Source organism: Camelina sativa, chromosome 4 (genome assembly GCF_000633955.1).
Source record: "Camelina sativa cultivar DH55 chromosome 4, Cs, whole genome shotgun sequence".
NCBI classification, from domain to species: domain Eukaryota; kingdom Viridiplantae; phylum Streptophyta; class Magnoliopsida; order Brassicales; family Brassicaceae; genus Camelina; species Camelina sativa.
The window spans coordinates 21,918,409-21,940,530 of NC_025688.1; the positions used below are offsets into that span (position 1 = coordinate 21,918,409).

Genomic DNA, 22,122 nt, shown 5'->3' on the forward strand with positions numbered 1-22,122 from the left:
CATGGTCTGTTGCACCAGAGACTTCGGCTGGCTCATGGAGAGAAGAAAGGTTTTAGCTTTGGGGTTTTTTTTTAGGCTTTTTCTTTAGTCTTTTAAGACCCAAAAAATCAGACCTTGCCCGGCAAGGAAATTTTGCATTTTTGATTTTATACAATTTCTGAAAAAATTCAGATTCGAATCCTGGATCGGGTTTTCTTGTCGGGTCGGGTCAAATTCCGGGTCTTTGAGGTGATGATGATGATAAGGCAAAATCAATACTGGGTGTGTTGTGAGCTAAAAATGGGAGGGAAAGAGAGAGAGAGAGAGAGAGAGACAATGGCGTCCACAGGAATGGCGAAATCCAAGGGGAGTTTATGCCTCACCCTCTGCAGAAATCGATCACATCCCTTGAGACTCCAATTTCATTTCTCTCATTCGCGTTTGAACCCAGAAGAAGACGAAGAAGACGAAGATTCATAAAATTCGAGCCTCTGACGGTTTTGGTGTTTATACGAATATCGAAATCACCGTCTTCTCGAAAAGTCTTTATAGCTCCGTCGATCGGGGTTTGCGGAAGTTTTATCCGTTTCTCAGAGCGATTGAGGGAGCTACATCCACAGGTGCTTTTTGATTCTTTTGTCATAAGGATGAATCCGGTTCATAGGCTTTTCGATTTTGCTAGATTTATTAATGGGAGATTTTTGAGGAAAGAGCTAATTTTATAACCCTTGTAGTCTTTGGAATCATAGATTTGAATTCTTAAGATTGAACCCTGTGTATATATGTACTTTACTGTCCACTGAAAGCTTGTGGTGTTTGCTTAAAATGCTAGGAAGATTTACGGGATGGCTGAAATCGTGGTGGATTCTCATGTTTGGGTGGAAGACCCAGAAAGAGCTTGGATTGATGGGGTTGTACTTAATATTAAGGGTGATGAAGCAGAGGTTAAAACTAATGATGGCAGAGAGGTAAACGCCTTTTTTTCTTCTTTTTTTTTTCTCCAGTTATCTGGTGCTCTTGTAGCATATTGCGTCCATTCATGGGATTATACATTATCCTGCCTTGTAGAGCTTTTTTCCCCCAGAAATGGATGTACTACACATCAATATCTTCATCATAAATGTCGGTATTGCTTTCAGTCATTTGATACAAAAACCAAAAACTGGACCTTCATAAACAACTGGTTGTTTTTGCTTTTTATACTCTTGATTGATTCACATTTCCGTTTACTGGTCAGGTCATTGCTAACTTATCAAAACTCTATCCAAAAGACACTGAAGCTCCTTCAGAGGGAGTAGAGGATATGACTAGATTATCTTATCTCCATGAGCCTGCAGTTCTCGACAATTTGGCTACCAGATATGAGCTCAATGAAATTTATGTAAGAATATTTCATTTCTGGTTGTAAACTAAATATTTTCATCTTGGTCCTTGGTAAAAAACCATTAGTTAATGCAGTGATAGGCGAGTCTGTTATAATATTTTGACATCATGACAGACTTATACAGGAAACATTCTTATTGCCGTCAATCCCTTTCAAGGACTCCCCCATCTCTATGATGCTGAGGTTATGGAAAAGTACAAGGAAGCCTCTTTCAAAGAGCTGAGTCCTCATGTTTTTGCAGTTGGTGGCATCGCATATAGGTGATTATTTGTTCATTTTTATTATTGTTTTCTATGAAAGTAGCAGAAGTGGGTTTATTTATTAGTTTGAGAAATTTTTCAACAGGGAAATGATTAATGAGGGCAGAAATAAGTGTATATTGGTCAGTGGTGAAAGTGGGTCTGGAAAGACAGAAACAACTAAGATGCTCATGCGTTACCTTGCATACTTTGGAGGGCATTCTGCAGCTGAAGGAAGGACAGTTGAAAACCAAGTTTTAGAAGTAAGTTTTGATGATTTAGTTTAGTATTCAAAATTACAGAGCCTCCTACACTGTAGGGGGGAGTTTTTAAACTTGTTGCCTAAATCAAATTAATTTTCAAGGCTATGTCAAAGACTTTCTATCCCTTTTATCTGCTCCACAAACAAGACATTATTGTTTGTTAAACTTTCTTGAGTATATGGTCTGGGGATCGCTACCTTGACATCCTTAGATTGGAGCTTTCTCTTTTTGTGGTACCACTTGTACCTCTTAATTATTGGTCTAATTCTTTATGCCAATTGGGTTATGCTACAGTCAAATCCAGTTCTCGAGGCATTCGGAAATGCGAAGACTGTTAAGAACAACAATTCCAGGTAAACTTAGAGCTCTTAATATTGAGTGCTTTCATTTCTCCTTCGCTTTGCTTGTCCACCTGTCTCTTTTACCTACTTTTATTGAGATTTATCACTGCTATTAATAAATATGAATTCTTTTTCTTGTTACAGTCGTTTTGGTAAATTTGTGGAGATTCAATTTGATGACGTGGGTCGAATATCAGGGGCAGCCATCAGAACTTACCTTTTGGAGAGGTCACGTGTTTGCCAAGTTTCAGATCCTGAACGTAACTATCACTGCTTTTATCTCCTGTGTGCTGCTCCTCCTGAGGTAGGGTTCTCTAAGTTGTCCACATCTTTTATCGGAAGAATCTTTGAATTGATAGATGATATTAAAATTTGCAGGATGTTGAGAGGTTTAAATTGGGAGATCCTAAGTCATTTCGCTATCTTAATCAATCTAGCTGTTATGAACTTGATGGTGTAAATGATGCAGAAGAGTATCTTGCTACTAGAAGGGCTATGGATGTAGTTGGGATAAGTGAAAAAGAACAGGTTTGCAATTTCTTTGCAAATATGCCTATCACCTGTTGATTTTGCTAATAGGAACAACTTAACTTCTTCTTTTTCGTCTCTTCAGGATGCAATTTTCAGAGTTGTGGCTGCCATCCTCCATCTTGGAAATATTGAATTTTCGAAGGGAGAAGATGCTGATTCATCATCTCTAAAAGATGAACAGTCAATGTTTCATCTCCAAATGACATCAGAACTGCTCATGTATTATGCGGCTCTTTACATTTCCAACTAAATAAATACTGATTATTGTACTGCGTGTAACTACAACTTGTTATTTTAGGTGTGATCCCCATTCCTTAGAAGATGCTCTGTGTAAGCGTATAATGGTCACCCCAGAAGAAGTTATCAAGAGAAGTCTTGATCCTCTTGGCGCTGCCGTTAGCAGGGATGGTTTAGCAAAAACAATATATTCTAGACTCTTTGATTGGTAAACTTTCTACTCAATGTTCAAACACCCTTTTTCCATATGCCACTGAGCCTCTGCTAAGTCAGTACATATTTTCTTTATTCCAGGTTGGTAAACAAAATAAATATCTCTATTGGGCAAGATTCTCACTCTAAGCGCTTGATCGGAGTCCTTGACATTTATGGGTTTGAGAGCTTCAAAACCAACAGGTAATAGCTGTGAGCATGCATGGGGTAGTATCTAAATTGTAAACACATCCACTGTCCTATCGTCTAATAGATAAATTACTCTTTCCCCTTGACTTTAGTATGAAGATGACATTGTCTATGATAAACATAGTATTTAGCTTTGATTTTACTTAATATTGTGACCGTAGGAAATAATATGTTTTTTTTATAAGTTTCCATGACTACGGAGATATCTATAATATCTCTTAATCTAATCTCTACTTCAGTTGACACTGACTTGTTAATATTTTTCCGCAGTTTTGAGCAATTCTGTATTAATTACACGAACGAAAAGCTGCAACAGCATTTCAACCAGGTATGAGGTCAGTCGTAGGTTATGGCTGTTGATTTGGCTCAAGATTCTGTTAATTAATCTGAACTCGTTAATATTGTACAGAATGTATTTAAAATGGAACAAGGTGAATATCAGAAAGAAGAAATAGATTGGAGCTATGTGGAGTTTGTTGATAACCAAGATGTCGTGGATCTGATTGAAAAGGTTTGTTTCATCCAATTATCTATTTCCCCTGGTATAAAGACAGATTTGTGGCTTTATATTTGCGACCAATTGGTAAATCAAACACTAGGCAGTAGAAGTTCCCTTTAGAGAGCATTGTGACATCACCTATAATACATTATTATACAGCTCAGCCTATGTTATACGGAAAATGCTTGCACCTGTATGGCTGTATCTAATATCCATGTTTGATATCTTTCCTCTAAAAATATAAGAACTCCCTTAAGTTTATGCAAGAGTTCTATCTGTTTTCAAATATGCTCTGGTATCCTGGCTCACTTTTCATTGTTCTGACTTGAAAACACATGGAGTAGTGGGTCTTTTTATTCATGAAACTGTCTGTTATTCCATTACTTCGTGCTGCATTTTTTCCCCTGAAAATATGATTTCAATCTTTTTGCAGAAACCAGGTGGTATCATTGCTCTTCTAGATGAAGCATGGTATGATAAAATTGTCTTTACCTGCAGCGACCTTAGTGTTTTCTTACACAGTAACTATTTTCTCCAAACACCATTATTATGTGTTATAAAAGTTTATTATCTCTGCAGCATGCTCCCAAAATCAACTCCTGAAACATTTTCTGAGAAGCTGTATCACACATTCAAGGATCATAAGCGCTTCATGAAACCAAAATTGACTCGATCAGATTTTACATTAGTTCATTATGCAGGGGATGTAAGTTGCATTTCACGTTCTGTTGCTTTGAGTATTAAAAGTAGATAGAGTTATGATTTTAAGTTCTATTCCCATGCTATTCTATTCAGGTTCAATACCAGTCCGATCAATTTTTAGACAAAAACAAAGACTATGTTGTTGCTGAGCATCAGGACTTGTTATACGCTTCCAAATGTTCTTTTGTGTCAGGCCTCTTTCCTCCTCTTCCTAAAGAGAGTAGCAAATCTAAGTTTTCCTCAATTGGCGCTCGTTTCAAGGTAACTTGCCTGGAAATCCATTAACATTAACTCCTAGATAGGACTGGATGATTGGACCACACATAGGATATTGTTGAAATTTTGATGCCACACTCATCATTTGTACGAGCTGACATGTTCAATTAATTGGCGCAGCTACAATTGCAACAGCTGATGGAGACACTGAACTTTACGGAACCCCACTACATCAGATGTGTTAAGCCAAACAATTTGTTGCAACCAACAGTGTTTGATAATGCCAATGTCTTGCATCAATTACGCTCTGGGGTCAGTGTTTCTGCTGAATTGTTCATATTAACATGTTTGATGTCTTGAGGTGTTATATCATCTTTGTCTTATGCAGGGTGTTCTTGAGGCCATTAGAGTAAAATGCGCTGGATATCCAACAAATAGGACTTTCATTGAGTTCTTGAATCGATTTGTCATTCTTGCACCGGAAATTCTGAAAGGAGAGTATGTATCAGTTCTACCCGTTAAGCTTGAAAAGTCTTCCGCTCTTGTCTGCTGTATTGGTTCTTAATTCTGTTTATCGCAGCTTCCTTACCTTACACTGTAATCAGGTATGAAGCAGATGTTGCATGCAAATGGATTCTGGAGAAAAAGGGGCTTACAGGTTACCAGGTAATGTTCCTACGAAGTTCACTAAATATGAAAGGAATCCCATTTTTGCATGAGTTCAATACTTGTAGAATTTTCAGTATTATATGAAGTTGAGTTCCTCAGATAGCATAATTTCCGTAGGTGCGTTGACGATATAATTCTAATTTGCAGATTGGAAAAACTAAAGTTTTCCTGAGAGCTGGTCAGATGGCTGAGCTAGATGCACACAGAACAAGAGTGCATGGCGAATCAGCGAGGATGATACAGGGGCAAGTCAGAACTCGTTTGACAAGAGAACGGTTTGTTCTCATGCGGAAGGCTTCAGTTAATATACAGGCTAATTGGAGAGGTAAGGGCTTCAGTTCCTATACAGACTAATTAGATCAATTTTTAGCTGTTATGGTTTCATTGATATGCTGATGAAATTAGGAACGCCGATAAAGTCTCTTTTTCATATTTTAGGAAATCTTGGACGAAAGATATCCAAAGACAAGAGAAGGGAGGAGGCTGCCATTAAAATCCAGAAAAACTTACGTAGACAGATTGCTATCAAAGATTACGGGAAGACCAAATCTTCCGCACTCACCTTGCAAAGTGGAGTTCGCACAATGGCTGCACGTCATGAATACCGTTACAAATTAAAGAATAGAGCAGCAACTGTGATTCAGGTCCTTTCTCATTACCCTTTTCGTACTTAGCAAATCCTCCTGGAATCATTCTCTCACGAACTAGAAATGACTTTCATCTCTAATCAACTTGCAGGCATATTGGCGTGGTTATAGTGCTATATCTGACTACAAGAAATTGAAAAAAGTTTCTCTTGTATATCAAAGTAAACTCAGAGGAAGAATTGCCAGAAAACAGTTGGGACACTCAAAGCAGGTATTGCAAAGCAATCTCTGCACGTTGTTTGAATATCAAGTGTTTTAATTTATTCCGCATGTAGAAATACGTAGAAGAAATTATTTGGTTTTGATTGATGTAAACACATGGGTATAGGCTGACAAAAAAGAAGAGACAGAAAATAAAAGAAAGGTGGAAGCTTCCAATAGAGCAGAAGAGGCAGTGCATTCAGAGCCAAGTGATGATGACGAGATAGGACATAGAAAGACAAAACATTCCATCGAAGGACAAGATGGACTTGAGAAGACCTTAGGAATGCATTCAGATCAAAGTGATGATGAAGAGATAAGACATGAAAGAAAGACAAAACATTCCAGCGAAGAGGAAGACGACGATGGAATCGAGAAGTCCTTTGCAATGCATTCAGATCAAAGTGATGATGAAGAGATAGGACATGAAAGAAAGAAAAAACATTCCATCCAAGCAAAAGATGGAATTGAGAAGTCCTTTGGTCTTGATTCAGAGAAGTCTTACAACACCTTTTCTGTTGTTAGCCAAATAACGGATCCTATTCGTGATACAGAAATGGAATCCCTCACTGCAGAAGTTGAAATGCTGAAGGTAATGTTTCTATATCCACCAACATTGTGACTAGCTTTTAGAAACGGCATGCTAATTAATAATTATCTCCGGATTTTCAAGCTGTTCACTGATTTATTAACCTGATATGCATCCCTATATCGTGAACATAATATATTGTGTGCCTATCATCTTGATCAAATGCATGGAGGATAAATTGAATATTTCTTGTACTCTTCAGGCCTTGTTGCAAGTTGAGAAACAAAGAGCTGACATTTCCGAAAGAAAATGTGCTGAAGCCCGAGAACTTGGGGAGAGAAGACGTAAAAGATTAGAAGAAACAGAAAGAAGAGTTTACCAACTACAAGACTCTTTGAACAGGTATTATTGATTCGTAATTTTAACAACCTTGAAGTTATCTTAGATTTATCTTGCTTCTGACAATTTTGACTGCTTTGTTAAAAGCTTGAATATCAAACCCAGTACATTTACTGATGCTAAGTCTTGTTTAGTGTATTTCAGGTTGTTATATTCTATGTCGGACCAATTCTCGCAACTTAAGTCCATCTTGAGATCTCCTTCTATGTCAACTTCAACAATGGCCTCAGCGCCAGTTGTGCGTGATGATCTTGGTGACAGCTCTGAGAACTCTGAAGCTTCATCAAGTGATTCCGATTTCACTTTTCCTGCTCCATCTCCTTCCCCAGACAATTTTTCGAATTTTAACCCAAATCAGCTGCAAGTCATTGTTCAGGATCTCTCAACCACAGAAGCGAAAGGTCAGTGGTAATAGCACTAAATCCCATGAAAGCTTGCAAGTTATTTGTCTATGAGATAATGGCTAGTTTTTCAATGGGTTAAGTTGAAACACTTGATTAGTTTTGATTAGTTTCTTCACCTAGAAATATAGATTCAATTTTTTTTTTCGTTACACCTGCCTCTAGATCCACCATAATGTAATCATTTTAAACAAGGTATACATTGTTAATTGAATCATCCTTCTTCTCATCTTGTAGAACAATAATATTGCAGGAACAGAGAACTATGACAGTGATAAAGAAGGGGGCTTTGAAGATTACTTTTGATGATGCAGCAGGGTTTTGATCTCTTCACCAGATATTTGGAGTGCTTATAATCTCTTTACTCCATTGTTGTGCCACAGGGCAATTGTTTTAGTGTTTTCACTTAGATCAAACTTCATGTTTTAGTTTCCTCAGGAGTAGATGCTGCAAGAACTATGTAGGGTCATCAAGATATGTCAGGTTCCATGTGTCTTAATGCATTACACAAGCCATGTTTGTTACTTCAACTAATACAATTGTTGCTGAATTTCAGAAATACTAATTTGCTCTCATTTGTCATCTTTCTTGCGCTTTATGCGTCTGAATCCCCTGTTATAACTAATTTCTTCCCGCTATTTGGTAGATAATTGTTAGACTCTGGTATATAGAAATCAAGTTAAGAAAATATTATTTCAAGTTTTATACGGACTTACGTACAACAAGCACCAGTGGTCTAGTGGTAGAATAGTACCCTGCCACGGTACAGACCCGGGTTCGATTCCCGGCTGGTGCATCAAGTATATTCAATATGCTATTATCTTTTGTGCTTGACTGGTTAGAATCTAAACCATCGCTATTATCAAGGTAATAAACGCTCTTTATAATCCATTATATAACTTTTTTTATGTCTATAAATTTTTTGTCCTCAACCCAAGCACTGGATCACACTATAACACTGGAGACATACGTTCATTCCACTGATGAGGGATGATTAGATTGTACGAGCCAAGAGAGAGACTGCTAATAACATGAGATCATGGATGGAAGATGGTTTAGGAATATCATGGGTTCGCCGATTTTACCGAGTAAGATAGTATATGACTAAAAACAAACCCACGAACGATGCCACGAGCGTCAGCATTCTTCGGCTTGACTTCGTCTCAAATACCTGCAAGGATACGATAAGACACTTTGCAACACATAATAAAGCTATAGGCTAAGGGATCTGAGAGAGTATTTCAACTCAGGATATACCGTTTTAAACCGGTCCATGGTTCCTGAGAGAAATCCCCTAGATGAGTCCATATCATTGCCCTGCATAGAAATCACGCAAAACGTTCAGTATCAATAGCGTCTGTGAGAAAATAAAATATACAATACAAGTATCAGAAAACACTGGGGAAATACCATTCTGTCAAGCATGCGGTTATGAGTATCGACCTCTTCATTTATATCACCAGATAGCTGTGTCATGAAAAAAGAAACATATCAGAATCTGGTTCACACCTAGTCGTGTATAAAAATGTGAAACTATGTTACGGTTTCCATACTACAAGTATGGGCAGTATGTGTTAGATTTGTGGCTAACCCATTGCTAATGTCAATTTATCACGCTTTCATTAGATGCTATGCTCGTTATTCAAAAAAATCAGAGGCAAGTATTCAGGCTTACTCGTTTTAAGAGAAGGACTCTGTCTTGCAAACCTTCCAAGGCACGCTCATTGTCATGTTCATTGATTTCATGAGAGTAAGAAGAAGCAGCTCTAATTCCTCCCTCTTCAATGCCATCAAAGAGAGAACTTCTACCACCACGCGGCTCCCTGAAAACAAAAAAAAATTAGACAATCAGCAAAGGACACAGCTCTAATTCCTCTCTCTCTCTTCACTCAATCATGATACGAGAAAGAACTCAAAGCAACTAATAATCTCTAAAGCTAGAAAAGCTCAAGCAGAGGGCAACATGACTCTCACTTGCAAATATGAATGAACTCAGATGCTACGCACTGTACATTGATTTAACAAATTCCAGATCCAGATTTTGCAGTTTTGTAATCGAAATCTAAATTAGTAAAGACGAATTGGTCTACTACATCTATACGGATACAGAGCACACAATTCTATTCTATCTATATATATTCACTGCTTCTTGTTCAGATCCGCCTGATGGAACCCTAATCTACAAATTAAATAACTCATGAGAACACATCGAATCATGAGATTTCGCCAGATCTTTTACCTCCAAATTCTAAATAGGAAAAAAGATACACGGAGCTAACCTTCTAGGATTCATCGATCAATCGAATAAAACGATCTAATCCTCCTCGCTTCTTGAGTTCACCTACCAGGATCTTTCTATGGTAAACGCAAAATTGAGGCAAGGAAACGACGGTTGATATGTCGAAAGAGAAAGAAGCTAAATCATCATCATCATCATCAGACGAAACTGTTTTCACACACGTGTACTACTACTACTGTGTATGACGTAATAGAAACTATGGGGTCAAATTTAAAATTATGATATTATTATGGGGGCCAAAAAGTGAATTCAGTTATTAGCAGAATAGGTCCCCGCGTTTTATTTCACGAATCGCGGATTCTCTCCTCTTTCGTATACAGAAACCCTAGTCGTCGTCGTCGTCGTCGTCGTCGTCGTGTCGGAACCCCAGATTTTTTTCACAAACTGAATTTAGTGAAGATGGAATCTAATGGAATAGTTTCATCGACGACGGTGAACTTGGAGAAGTTTCTCTGCGAGCGATTGGTTGACCAGTCACAGTCGATCTCGGAGCGGTTTAGAGCTCTCTTCTCTCTTCGCAACTTGAAAGGACCAGGACCTCGCAACGCCCTAATCCTCGGTTTGTTTTTCAATCTCTGCTTCTCAAAATCTTCTCTTTCTCGTTTAATTTTTTTCATTTGTACTAGAAAGTAAGAAAAAAATTGGTACTTTATGAAGAACATTTGAGTTACTCTTCTAAGCTTAAACTGAATTTGTGTGCTGGTATGGTTTTGTGATTGATTAGCTTTAGATTAGTTATGTATTCTGAGTTTTTGGTTCATCAGGATGTGGTTGCCATAATTTCGTTTTTGCCCTATCTGTCTCATTACTGATTGTTTCTCGCTTTCATATGTGACATTTTAAAATTTCTGAAGAGCAAGAGCTCTGTTTATTTAGTTTCAGTAGGGAAGGTTTCTATCAATCATTTGCGCTGGGATTAACTTCTCGTCTATCTTTTTTTACTTCTCCTGCAGCATCTAGGGACTCATCTAATCTGTTAGCACATGAAGCTGCTTTTGCATTGGGTCAGATGCAAGATGCTGAAGCAATTCCTGCTCTTGAGTCGGTTCTTAATGATATGTCTTTGCATCCGATAGTACGACATGAGTTGAGTATATAATTTGATCCTTGTGCTGTTAATCTCAGATCATCTTTGTTTCCTCTGTATTAGTATAAGCTTTTGTGATCCTTACAAAAAGCTGATTCGCTGTTAATATAACAGGCAGCGGAAGCTCTTGGAGCCATTGGTTTAGCAGGTAATGTTGACATTTTAAAGAAAAGCTTGAGTTCGGATCCAGCTCAGGAGGTTCGAGAAACATGTGAATTAGCTCTCAAAAGGATTGAAGAGTTGGGCAATGTTGATGCCGAGAACCAGTCAACCACTACAGAGAAATCACCTTTCATGTCTGTTGACCCTGCAGGCCCAGCTGCTTCTTTCTCTTCTGTCCACCAACTGAGGTTCTTCCTCTCTTGACCAACTCAATAATCCTTAGATTATTTACCAGTTTGTAACAGGTTATTGATTAAGATCATCGATTTATAGGCAAATTCTTCTGGATGAAACGAAATGCATGTATGAGAGATATGCTGCACTTTTTGCCCTACGGAATCATGGTGGAGAGGAAGCGGTTTCTGCCATAGTTGATTCTTTGAGTGCTAACAGTGCCCTTCTACGTCACGAGGTTTGTCATGTTTCCTTCATTAAGTAACTTTCAGTTTGATCATTGTTTCCTAATGAGAATGCACTCTTCGAAGATGTTCATGAACTTGAATGAGTCGTTATAGTTAACCTTGAATCTCTGCTTATTGTTCTCCAACCTTAAACCGTATAAGTGTTGCTTTGTAATTGATGCAATTTTTATTAGGTTGCATATGTCTTGGGCCAATTGCAAAATAAAACTGCTTTAGCTACTCTAAGCAAAGTACTGAGAGATGTGAACGAGCACCCAATGGTTAGACACGAGGCTGCAGAAGCGCTTGGTTCTATTGCAGGTATCTTTTCCAAAACACACTTCATTGCTTGAACGACCATAATTTCACTGTCTTTAGTTTACTGACTTCTTCACATTACTCGGCTCTGTTCAGATGAGCAGAGCATTGCATTGCTACAAGAATTCTCAAGGGACCCTGAGCCTATCGTTGCACAAAGTTGTGAAGTTGCATTGAGTATCTTGGAATTTGAAAATTCCGGAAAATCATTTGAGGTAAACACTTTGATCTCAAAACTCTTACCCTCATATCTGATGAATACTTTGGGACTGTGAATCTGTAATGACCCATATCGCAACCTTTTTGCAGTTCTTTTTCACGCAAGACCCCCTTGTTCACTAAGGATGCTCAAGGATCTTCAACAATTCTTCAAAACATTTACCAACAAACAAAAGAACACAAACTTTAGCAGAAAGTTGACATTTTTCTACAGAGATAGAAGCTACTTTAACAACTCATATTGCACGATTATTAATTTATTATAGTTATCTTCGTTGTGTAAGGTTAAGATACATTGTCTGATGGGTATGGAAGCTTTCCATTGTTTAAGTTGAGAAAAGGGCATGTGATATTGTAGACCAAATCCAAATAATTTTTTTTTTAAGCAACATTGGTCAAAGTTTGAGCTATCTTTTTGTTGTTCTCTAGGATTTATATATACAGATACAGACGTATAATTGAATTATTAAAAACTGGTTTCAGAGTTGTACAAAATCCATGGTTAGATAAAGTGTTGCTTAGCAACGATCATTAATTAATTTGAGCTGAAAGTCTTTTTACAGAAATGGAAGCTACTTTTTTAATTAGCTTATTATAATCACGCAATTTGATCAACTGACTTCACATTCAAAATTACATATGGCATTAGCATCTGTCGGTAAACTTCTAACGGGCACTTTTCCGGTTTACCTGGTCTTCTAGAACACGACAAACGGCAACATTTCCAATGTCGGGCGTTCGGCGATATAAGTCAATATATTAAAAAAAAAAAAGGACACTAGCTAAGTTCTGTTTTGGAGCCTTATCGGCCGTCTACGTTATTAACTACTAGTTGTCTAACGGTTTGACTATAATATTTGGTCGAGTAATCGTTTAACCATGGAACAAAAACAAGTTTTATCAAAATCAGAATTAATAGTTTGCTACAATTTATCAGAGGATTGAGGTTTACAACATACTGATAATAAATACCGGCTCATTAATGGTTAAGACTTAAGGCAATTCATTTGTTTTCTTTCTTGGTACAAAAGACTTTTACAAGAAATACGTTTGACATCATCCACTATTGATTTGTCTCCGTAGAACCCTGCATGATGACCTTGCATTGTCAACCCATTCGCACCCTTTTGTTCACTCAAAAGTTTTTGACATTAAATGCACATTTTTCCTTCAAGTCAAAGAAACCAAATCTCATTTGGGTAGGCAAACTTATTAATATTTAGTAATACTTTATACGCTATATATATATATATATATATATATAACCATTTTATGTATATTAAGAATTTTAGTACAGTTGGTATAGAAAAAATGCATGTCTAATTTATGATCATTCTAGGATTTTTTGTATCGACCAAATAAGATATAGCATGTAGAGATTACATTATCTCAACGATTGTATACGATGATCATCAAAAAAGATTATGCCTCATAATTTTTAATACAATCTAACGTGAGAAAAAAAAACACTTAAACAAATCCTTCATTTCGTAGCCTACCAAAAGCCTAATCGGTCGGTCACTTAATTTTGTTTTATGAACCCGAAGAACTGATTCAATTAACACGGACACGGCAATGGGATATATAGTAAACTTCATTTACGTCATGAGAAGACTATACATACTATCTTATTCGAATCACGATTGTTTCATCATATACTCTTTATGGACTAAAAGACAAAATAGGATTCAAGTTCTAGTGATGTTCATTTAAAACAATAATAATCTATAAGGGTAAAGGTAACGCAAATGGTAGACAAACAAAAGTAAAACTAATTGATAACATTATCATAGAATACAGGGCAATTCTGCATATATAAGTGAATTTTATTAGGAATCAAACCAAATACACCAACAACTGCCACCATCGTATCTTGTTTTGCTCTACTTCTCAATCTTATAATTTAAACCATTTCCGAGTTTGCTCGTGTACAATTCTTACAAAGACAATCTTTTTGTAACTAAGTATAAAAACTTTGTTCAGATGGCATCTAACGGTACCGGAACAGGTTCTCCATGCGGCGCATGCAAGTTTCTGAGGAGAAAATGCGTGATTGATTGCATATTTGCACCGTACTTCTCATCGGAAGAAAGTCCTGCGAGATTTGCAGCCATTCACAAGGTGTTCGGAGCAAGTAACGTTTCTAAAATCTTGCTCCACGTTCCCATCCAAGACCGGCATGAGGTTGTCGTCACTATGGCCTACCAAGCTGAAGCTCGTCTCCATGATCCTGTCTATGGTTGTGTCTCTCATGTCTTCGCCCTCCAGCAACAGGTAAAAATACAATATTCTATTTGTAACGCATAGATCGATAAATAACCTATAGAATTTCGTAGTGTTCACTCTATGATTTTATGGACTAGTTTTTTTTTCCCAACTTAATTAGACTGTTGGACATTTTTGTTTATGTTTTCACTTTAGATTGTTTAACATATGTGATGTATAGGTGGCATTCTTGCAAGCACAACTGATGCAACTAAAGGCGAACCTCGCCCACCAGACAATCTCCACGGTCGCCGGAGATCTGAGCAAAATATCAGAAATGACGTGGCAGCAAACAACTGGTTACACGATACCGTACATGCCATACAGTCACGAAAACCCTAATAAACCGGTGTCACCGCTGAGCTCAATTGAATCGTTGGAATACAGCCACACGAGTAGTGAAGTCACGACCAGCGTGCAAGATATTCAAACGGGTCGGTTTGGGTTTCACCAGGACGGTTATCCAAACAAGAAGAGATCGCTGAGTTACTGTAATAGCGATCTCGGAGAGCTTCAAGCGTTGGCTAGGATGATGAGAAACTGATATAATTATATAATATACAGAAAATATGTGCTTCTTCTAAATTATTCTTCTTCTTAATCAAGATGCAATGCTATAACAGACAATTTATATACTTTTAAGTTTTAAATCATATGCCAAATCTTTAGAACATTTAAATCATGCTATAACAGACTATGAAATGAAAGAGTTCCAAATTTTTGTTTACAACAATTAAACAAAATATTCCACTTTTTGAAATCATTTTTTTATTTCAGTTTAAGAGAAAATGAAGAATATAATGCTGAGTATATATGGCCTATGTTGACTTTCTTTATAGATTTGAGGATTTTAGCTAGGTTCGGATTTTAGCTATCTGGAAATTGTCAATTGTATAGATTGGTTTATTATTACTCGTCTATCAATGTCTCTCGAATTATCTATAATATTTTTGAGTATTAGCAAACTAGTACTGTTGAGTTGTGTAGTCTTATCTTTTAGACATGTTGTGCAACTCAACGATTGGAGAGTCAGTCTGTGATTTGTATAGTTTAATTAGTATCCACTCGTTTGTTGTAGGGTTTTTATTTACTTTTTGATACTATTTTCCTCTGTCGTAGAGCCAAGAAAAAAAAGTGTTAAGAGTCAACATAGTTCTCACTTTAAAGATGACCATTATTAAACATGTTATTTTTCTTGTTTTTAAATTTGTTCTTTTTTGAGAATCGAACTATTATATATGAAAATTGTCCTCCGAATAAGTGAGAAGCAAATAAATAAATTAAAACTCTTTATTCATATCTAAACTTAATCCTAAGAGGACCACACTTTAATTCAATGTTAGAAAAGATTAAACATGTATACCTAACGAGAATTAAGAAATGTCATAGATATTGGTATTTTTAGACAAAATGTCCCCTACGTAGGATGCAAGTTAACTACTTTGTTCTTTGTCACTTCCAAATAATTTAATCATCTTTAAATTACTCATCTAATCCAATTTGGAATTTCCCACCAAGAAGCTTCTCTAGTTGATCACTCATAAGATATCCCAACTGATTAGTGACGCCAATGGAACAAGAACGCTTGTCCTCTTCATGGTTCTTAGAAAAAAAACAATTGAACAAATAGAACAAAAAGAGTTTGACCGAGGAAAAAAAAGAACAAAAGAAGGCACAAAGGAGTAGCGAAACGGCTGGCGTCGACTTACGTGGGGACTTAGTTTTCTTAAGTAGAAGACTAGAAGTGTACTTTTACATGTTTTTGAGGCTGGAGAGTGCTCACACCATTTGCGATGTCGGATCCACTTAAACATGTCTAATGAGGTGCAATCCAATACTCGTAAACCGTTTAAATTTGTCAACGCCATCGCTGAGTTGGAGGCTTTTAAGCCAATGGTTGAAGAGTTTTGGAAGGAAACAGAGCCTATTTTCATGTCCACTTCTTCTCTGTTTAGGCTCATGAAGAAGTTAAAGGCTCTTAAGCCGTTGATCCGTAGATTGGCAACTGAACGGATGGGCAATCTGGTAAAACAGGCAAAGGATGCATATCTTATGCTTTGTCAGAAGCATGAAGCAAAACAACTAAATCCTTCTCCACAAGCTATGCATGAAGAAGCGGAGGCATATACCAAATAGGAACAGATTGCCGGCTTAGAGGAGAAATACTTGAAGAAAAAATCAAAACTGCATTGGTTGCAGATTGGGGATCAGAACAACAAAACTTTCCACCGAGCAGTCATGGCTCATTTTGCGCAGAATTCAATAAGGGAGATTCGAGATGGTAGTGTAACGGCTAAAGCCGAGGAGATAAAGGCAGAGGCAGAGAGGTTCTTTTGAGAATTTCTGCAGCATAAACCAGATGATTATGTTGGAGCTTCAGTTGTTGAGCTTCAAGACCTACTCTCGTACCGGTGCTCCGTAGAGGATAAGCAAAAACTTACTCGCCAAGTTACTGCTATAGAAATCAAACAAGTTCTCTTCTCGATGCCAAAGGATAAGTCCCCGGGACCGGATGGGTACACTGTCGAGTTTTACAAATCGATTTGGGAGTTTGTTGGCCCAGAGTTTGTAGTGGCGGTTCAATCTTTCTTTGAGAAAGGGTTTCTGCCAAAAGGGGTAAATTCTACAATACTTGCTCTTATTTCAAAGAAGTTGGACGCCATGGAAATGAAGGATTATAGGCCGATCTCATCTTGCAACGTGCTTTATAAAGTCATATCCAAGCTCCTTGTCAATCGACTTAAACTGATTAGTCCTCTATTCATCTCGGGAAACCAGTCCGCTTTTGTTCAAGACAGACTCCTTATTGAAAATCTGCTTCTTGCCACGGAGTTGGTTAGTGGGTACCATCTAGATTCTATTTCCAGCCGATGTGCAATCAAAATAGATATCTCCAAAGCTTTTGATTCAGTTCAATGGTCTTTTCTCGAAAATGTGCTGCTCTCTTTGGACATCCCCTTCGAATTTATTCACTGGATTATGCTATGTGTTACCACAACATCTTTCTCGGTTCAGGTCAATGGAGAATTGGCTGGTTATTTCTGCAGTTCTAGGGGTTTGAGACAAGGTTGCTCTCTCTCACCATACTTGTTTGTTATTACTATGGATGTACTGTCAAAGATGCTTGATAGAGCAGCAGGTTTGAGGAGATTTGCGTATCACCCGCAATGCAAGAATCTCAGTCTAACTCATTTAAGTTTTGCTGATGATCTAATGGTTCTCTCCGATGGTAAGCTGCGGTCTATTGAGGGGATTCTGGAAGTATTTGATAGCTTTGCAAAACGATCAGGGCTTCGTATCAGTATGGAAAAGTCTACTGTCTACCTTGCGGGTGTTACAGATTCTTGTAAACAAGAGATTATGGACCGTTTTCAGTTTGGTGTTGCTCAGTTTCCTGTACGTTACCTTGGGCTACCGCTAGTGACTAAGCGCCTCTCTTCTGGGGACTATAGTCCTTTATTGGAGCATATCAAAAAGAAAATAGGATCCTGGACGGCTCGCTTCCTTTCCTATGCTGGTCGCCTTAATCTTCTCTCTTCGGTCCTCTGGAGTATCTGCAATTTTTGGTTGTCAGCTTTTCGTTTGCCACGCCAATGTATTCGAGAGATTGATAAGATTTGCTCTGCATTCCTCTGGTCTGGACCGGCCCTCAACTGTCACAAGGCTAAGCTTGCTTGGGAAGATGTTTGCACACAAAAGACTGAAGGAGGACTTGGTTTACGATCTTTGAAGGAGGCTAATGATGTTTGTTGCCTGAAGTTAGTTTGGAGGCTTGTGTCGAATGGAGACTCCTTGTGGGTCCGGTGGTGCCGACACTACTTACTACGGAAGGAGTCGTTTTGGTCTATCAACCACACTGCCTCCAGGGGATCCTGGATGTGGCGTAAACTCCTTAAATACCGTGATCTTGCCAAACAGTTTAGTAGTGTTGAGGTGAAGAACGGTGCTCAGGCTTCTTTTTGGTATGATGTGTGGTCTCCAATGGGGCGTCTGATTGATGTTGCAGGTGAGCGCGGGTTCATTGATTTTGGGATAAGCCAACATATGACGGTCGCTGAGGCATGGACTCATCGTCGTCGGCGACGGCATCGAGTAGAACATCTAAACCAAATAGAAGACACACTAGCTCTAAAGTTCCAAACACGCACATATGCAGAGGATATCCCCTTATGGAAAGGAAAAAACGATACCTATCGCACGAGGTTCTCAACCAAGGAAACATGGCTCCATATACGTACCACACCCGACCTGGTATCCTGGCACAAAGGAGTCTGGTTTGCCCATGCAACACCTAAGTTCTCCTTCTGTGTTTGGTTGGCTACGAGGGACAGACTCTCAACTGGGGATAGAATGATTCTCTGGAACAGGGGACTCTCCCCGACCTGTGTTTTCTGCAATCAGCCCATCGAAACTCGGGATCATCTTTTTTTTTACTTGTGGTTTCACTTCAGGTATCTGGGATAATCTCGCAAAAAAAATATACAAGACACGATTCTCTTTGAATTGGCACATTCTCCTTGGGATAGTCTCTGCTACTTGGACGACTACGGAAGAAGGTTTTCTAGCATGGTATATTTTTCAGGCAACGGTTTATGCACTCTGGCGTGAACGTAATAGGCGGCGGCACGGTGAGCACCCGATCACAGAAGGTCAGTTGATCAAATGCCTTGATAGACAAGTCCGAGATCAGCTCTTAGCGATCCAAAGGAGTGGTGATAGGCGTTATGCTAATGCCTTACACTTTTGGCTAGCATCAAGATTTTAGCTATTAACAATTTTTACCACATTTTAAATTTCTCTTTTGAATACTATTTTGGCTGAAGGTTGCACTAGTTACAAACACATATTTTTCTTTTGAATCTAATTTAACATTTTATTCAAAAAAAACAAAGCTCACCCGTACGACAAATGTAAGTACGTAACAAAGCTTTACTTGCACAAGCAGCGGCTTTAGCAGTGTTACCCGCAAAATTATTATTACCAAATTAAACATATTTTAAAAACACCTACGGAAAAAGGAATAAGCCCTCTTAATTTGACTCTTTCTTTTAGTATCCTCTGGAATCGAATTAAATATTAGATTTTGTATCCGGAGAAAAACTTTACTGGCATAGAGAAGCATGTCCAATTTCACTTATATTATGGGCTTAACAACCCCTAATGTCCATAAAGGGCTTAATGGATTATCATTTCGAGACCATATATGATACATATATTTTCTAATGGTGAGTTAGCTTATAGATATTTCCATTGATAGGTTAGCTACTACATAGGTAGCTAGCTAGACCATAAGAAAATAAGAAAGACTATGCATAACTCTGGATAACTAACAAAAGAAAAAAATTTGGTCAAGGGTTTATGAGATGAATTTCCTTTCGATTTTGTTGTTTCGGTATTGTAAATCTACTACCGATCAAACTCTTTTCCGGTGATATTCTAAACTAGCTAGTTGATATATAAAAAGACAAACTTCGTGGCAAAATAATAAATTGGGGTTGTACTTTACATTCAATTTTTTTCTATCAAGTAGTTCAAACTAGTTGTTTAGTGGATTGTATGCTCATATACTACTACTTTTCATACCAAAGTTGGTATGTTCGGGTTCAGTGAATTTATCATGTAGATGAACCCTAAATCCATATCCAGATATTAGTTACTCGTACAAAAGTATACCTATTTCCAGTGATTTATGTTTGGACTCGGTTATTTAATTCTAGAACCTCGTTTTACGTTAGTGATAATGAACAAAATATATAATTTAAAATAAAAATATCGCAACAACCAAACAACCAATTAAAATTAGCAGAACAATTATTGTTAGAATCAAAAAAAAAATTATAGTACTTTTTCTAAACAAAACAAAAAAAACTATGAGATTAGATTTGTTGATAAATTAAATTCGCAATACATTATGGAAAAGAAGAAAAAAGAGTTAAACCAATTTTTTTTTATTTTTTTGAGAAAAGTAGAGTTAACCAATATTGATAAGCTGTGTCTACAAACTTGATGATAATGATGAAAACATCTACAAATCGATGAATATTCGAACAACAAACAGGCAACAAAATTATGTATATTTTAGCACTTCTTCTTGATAAAAGGTCAGTGGCAGTCCAATCGATCATGAGCATTAATCATATCGAGGATTATATGTATGTAACATATAACTATCTGCCAATAATTTGGAGAGAGTGTAAACTTTCGAACATGTAAACATAAAAATAAGTCAAAGATCATAATTTACCTAACAGTGATCCAATATCCGCTTTCCCCAGTATTGAGGGAAATTCGCAACCAGGACGATCGGGCGTACGGGTACCAGACTGTAGGTATACAGTATACGTACGTACTAGCAGAATCTAAAGAAACAGGACAGACAGTTTAACGAGCTAGGGAATTTTCTCGTTTAAGATTAAGATTGGGACACAGTGAAGAAGGAAAACATGATTCTTGTGCAAATATATATAACAGAAAAATTGAAATATATATACACTACTAAACAGATGTTGAGGATATTGATATATATCTAATATCTTTATATAATTCTAGGGCATCTAGTGCTTTTTATTTATGATTACAACAAAGCTGGTTCGTTGAGCTAGGCATGCAACATCATCAATCGCTACTAAAACCATCAAAAAGTCTGAAACATATATAAGCAGGCTATATATTTATATATTTATATTCTATATAGATCGGATATTGAATAATTATAAGAATCACAGCCCATGTCTTGATATAAACCATATCACGAGAAGGAGATATAGCCAAAATTTGCTGACTGAAGCTCTTTGATATTATCTTGATTGAAAGTGTTCAAGCGTTGTTCCAAGTCAGAGTAGATGGAGAATTCTCCCATGACTGAGGATGTTTCGTTGTGGTAACTATTCTCTGTGGCATCCCCGTGGTGAACCGTCCCAGAACTTCCGGTTTGGTAAACCAAATGGGTCTGATCATGATGATGATAAATGTTTTGAGGTTCTTGATGATCATGATGATAAGGAGTCTTATTTGTGTCTCCATAGTAACCATTAGGGTTTTCTGATGTCGGTGAATCAGCAAAAATCATGCTTTGTGCTGTCTGTTGCTTGAGGATCTCAAGTTGTGCTTGTAGATTCACAACCTATACCCCAACAAAAAAAAAAAACTAATTACAAAAAATTCGCCGGCAAAATATTCTTATAGCTAGTGATTAAATACGTTTATATGTAGATTAGGAGTGAAACTAATGATCTTGATTAAGGTTTTGAAAGGAAATACTTGTTGCTGGAGAGCAAAGATATGAGAAACGCAGCCATAGATGGGATCTTGAAGCCTAGCTTGAGCTTCATAAGAGATTGTAATAGCGGCTTCACATCGATCACTGATGGGAAGATGAGAGAGCAACTTAGAAGCATTGCTAGCTCCAAAGACCTTGTGAATGGCTGCAAAGTGTGAAGCTCCTTGTTCATGACAAAAGTATGGAGCAAACACACATCCCTTTGCACATTTCCTCCTAAGGAACTTACAAGCACCGCAAGGAGAGCCAGAGCTAGAGCTAGAGCTGGAGCTACTCATGATGATGATGGTGTTGTGATGAATCTTTATATTAGATGTCGAATTTAATTTTGTGATTAATTGTCTTTGTAGTGCTGTTGTAATTAGGTTTTGATCTAACCTTGAGTATAGCTTTAAGGGAGAGAGATTTTATAAACAAGGCAAAGGTGGAGATGAAGGTGGGTTACATATATTA

The 22,122-nt window shown here is 37.5% G+C and overlaps 5 protein-coding genes and 1 non-coding gene across 11 annotated transcripts; 4 read left to right on the forward strand and 2 right to left on the reverse strand.

Moving 5' to 3' along the window:
- Positions 7-8,223, forward strand: LOC104781733 (myosin-16-like). Of its 6 annotated transcripts, none has more exons than XR_766943.2 (26): positions 7-599; positions 816-947; positions 1,217-1,360; positions 1,478-1,623; positions 1,709-1,865; positions 2,160-2,218; positions 2,351-2,510; positions 2,585-2,734; positions 2,820-2,956; positions 3,036-3,182; positions 3,269-3,370; positions 3,647-3,704; positions 3,786-3,887; positions 4,309-4,346; positions 4,455-4,581; positions 4,671-4,838; positions 4,974-5,105; positions 5,182-5,291; positions 5,399-5,459; positions 5,610-5,787; positions 5,901-6,106; positions 6,201-6,320; positions 6,438-6,902; positions 7,102-7,241; positions 7,373-7,639; positions 7,893-8,223. XR_766943.2 is itself a non-coding variant. In XM_010506468.2 (26 exons), exons 1-26 carry the CDS (start codon positions 354-356, stop codon positions 7,906-7,908), a joined length of 3,765 nt encoding a protein of 1,254 aa, XP_010504770.1. In that variant the 5' UTR covers positions 7-353; the 3' UTR covers positions 7,909-8,223. The 6 variants fall into 6 exon arrangements, 5 of the variants coding, with proteins under 5 accessions (XP_010504770.1, XP_010504771.1, XP_010504769.1 ...); XM_010506468.2 differs by having other exon boundaries at positions 7,383-7,646; XM_010506469.2 differs by having other exon boundaries at positions 7,383-7,639; positions 7,877-8,223.
- On the forward strand, positions 8,365-8,435 carry TRNAG-GCC. Its single transcript has one exon. It is a non-coding gene; the product is annotated as a tRNA-Gly (tRNA).
- On the reverse strand, positions 8,499-10,075 carry LOC104781734 (bet1-like SNARE 1-1). Its single transcript, XM_010506473.1, has 5 exons — positions 9,919-10,075; positions 9,315-9,462; positions 9,050-9,106; positions 8,897-8,956; positions 8,499-8,810 (listed from the first exon to the last, which is right to left on the reverse strand). Exons 1-5 carry the CDS (start codon positions 9,930-9,932, stop codon positions 8,721-8,723), a joined length of 369 nt encoding a protein of 122 aa, XP_010504775.1. The 5' UTR covers positions 9,933-10,075; the 3' UTR covers positions 8,499-8,720.
- LOC104781736 (deoxyhypusine hydroxylase-like) lies at positions 10,212-12,535 on the forward strand. The gene is made up of 7 exons (XM_010506474.1): positions 10,212-10,497; positions 10,892-11,025; positions 11,140-11,375; positions 11,461-11,599; positions 11,783-11,909; positions 12,003-12,121; positions 12,216-12,535. Exons 1-7 carry the CDS (start codon positions 10,338-10,340, stop codon positions 12,246-12,248), a joined length of 948 nt encoding a protein of 315 aa, XP_010504776.1. The 5' UTR covers positions 10,212-10,337; the 3' UTR covers positions 12,249-12,535.
- Positions 13,997-14,990, forward strand: LOC104781737 (LOB domain-containing protein 16-like). The gene is made up of 2 exons (XM_010506475.2): positions 13,997-14,399; positions 14,572-14,990. The coding sequence occupies exons 1-2, from the start codon at positions 14,109-14,111 to the stop codon at positions 14,932-14,934; spliced, it is 654 nt and encodes a 217-aa protein (XP_010504777.1). The 5' UTR covers positions 13,997-14,108; the 3' UTR covers positions 14,935-14,990.
- LOC104781738 (LOB domain-containing protein 29-like) lies at positions 20,988-22,028 on the reverse strand. Its single transcript, XM_010506476.1, has 2 exons — positions 21,651-22,028; positions 20,988-21,513 (listed from the first exon to the last, which is right to left on the reverse strand). The coding sequence occupies exons 1-2, from the start codon at positions 21,945-21,947 to the stop codon at positions 21,139-21,141; spliced, it is 672 nt and encodes a 223-aa protein (XP_010504778.1). The 5' UTR covers positions 21,948-22,028; the 3' UTR covers positions 20,988-21,138.

What these genes read in the sequence shown, in the direction of transcription:
- LOC104781733 (XM_010506467.2), top strand. Translation starts at nt 354, where the DNA reads ATGCCTCACCCTCTGCAGAAATCGATCACATCCCTTGAGACTCCAATT. An exon ending in GTTAAGAACAACAATTCCAG is followed by an intron (nt 2,219 to 2,350) that starts GTAAACTTAGAG and finishes TTCTTGTTACAG; the next exon opens with TCGTTTTGGTAAATTTGTGG. An exon ending in CAGAAGTTGAAATGCTGAAG is followed by an intron (nt 6,903 to 7,101) that starts GTAATGTTTCTA and finishes TGTACTCTTCAG; the next exon opens with GCCTTGTTGCAAGTTGAGAA.
- LOC104781734 (XM_010506473.1), bottom strand. An exon ending in ACCGCATGCTTGACAGAATG is followed by an intron (nt 8,957 to 9,049) that starts GTATTTCCCCAG and finishes ATTTCTATGCAG; the next exon opens with GGCAATGATATGGACTCATC. An exon ending in CCATGGACCGGTTTAAAACG is followed by an intron (nt 8,811 to 8,896) that starts GTATATCCTGAG and finishes GTATCCTTGCAG; the next exon opens with GTATTTGAGACGAAGTCAAG.
- LOC104781736 (XM_010506474.1), top strand. Translation starts at nt 10,338, where the DNA reads ATGGAATCTAATGGAATAGTTTCATCGACGACGGTGAACTTGGAGAAG. An exon ending in TCTTCTGTCCACCAACTGAG is followed by an intron (nt 11,376 to 11,460) that starts GTTCTTCCTCTC and finishes ATCGATTTATAG; the next exon opens with GCAAATTCTTCTGGATGAAA. An exon ending in AGCGCTTGGTTCTATTGCAG is followed by an intron (nt 11,910 to 12,002) that starts GTATCTTTTCCA and finishes GGCTCTGTTCAG; the next exon opens with ATGAGCAGAGCATTGCATTG.
- LOC104781737 (XM_010506475.2), top strand. Translation starts at nt 14,109, where the DNA reads ATGGCATCTAACGGTACCGGAACAGGTTCTCCATGCGGCGCATGCAAG. An exon ending in TCTTCGCCCTCCAGCAACAG is followed by an intron (nt 14,400 to 14,571) that starts GTAAAAATACAA and finishes TGTGATGTATAG; the next exon opens with GTGGCATTCTTGCAAGCACA.
- LOC104781738 (XM_010506476.1), bottom strand. Translation starts at nt 21,947, where the DNA reads ATGAGTAGCTCCAGCTCTAGCTCTAGCTCTGGCTCTCCTTGCGGTGCT. An exon ending in TCTTTGCTCTCCAGCAACAA is followed by an intron (nt 21,514 to 21,650) that starts GTATTTCCTTTC and finishes GTTGGGGTATAG; the next exon opens with GTTGTGAATCTACAAGCACA.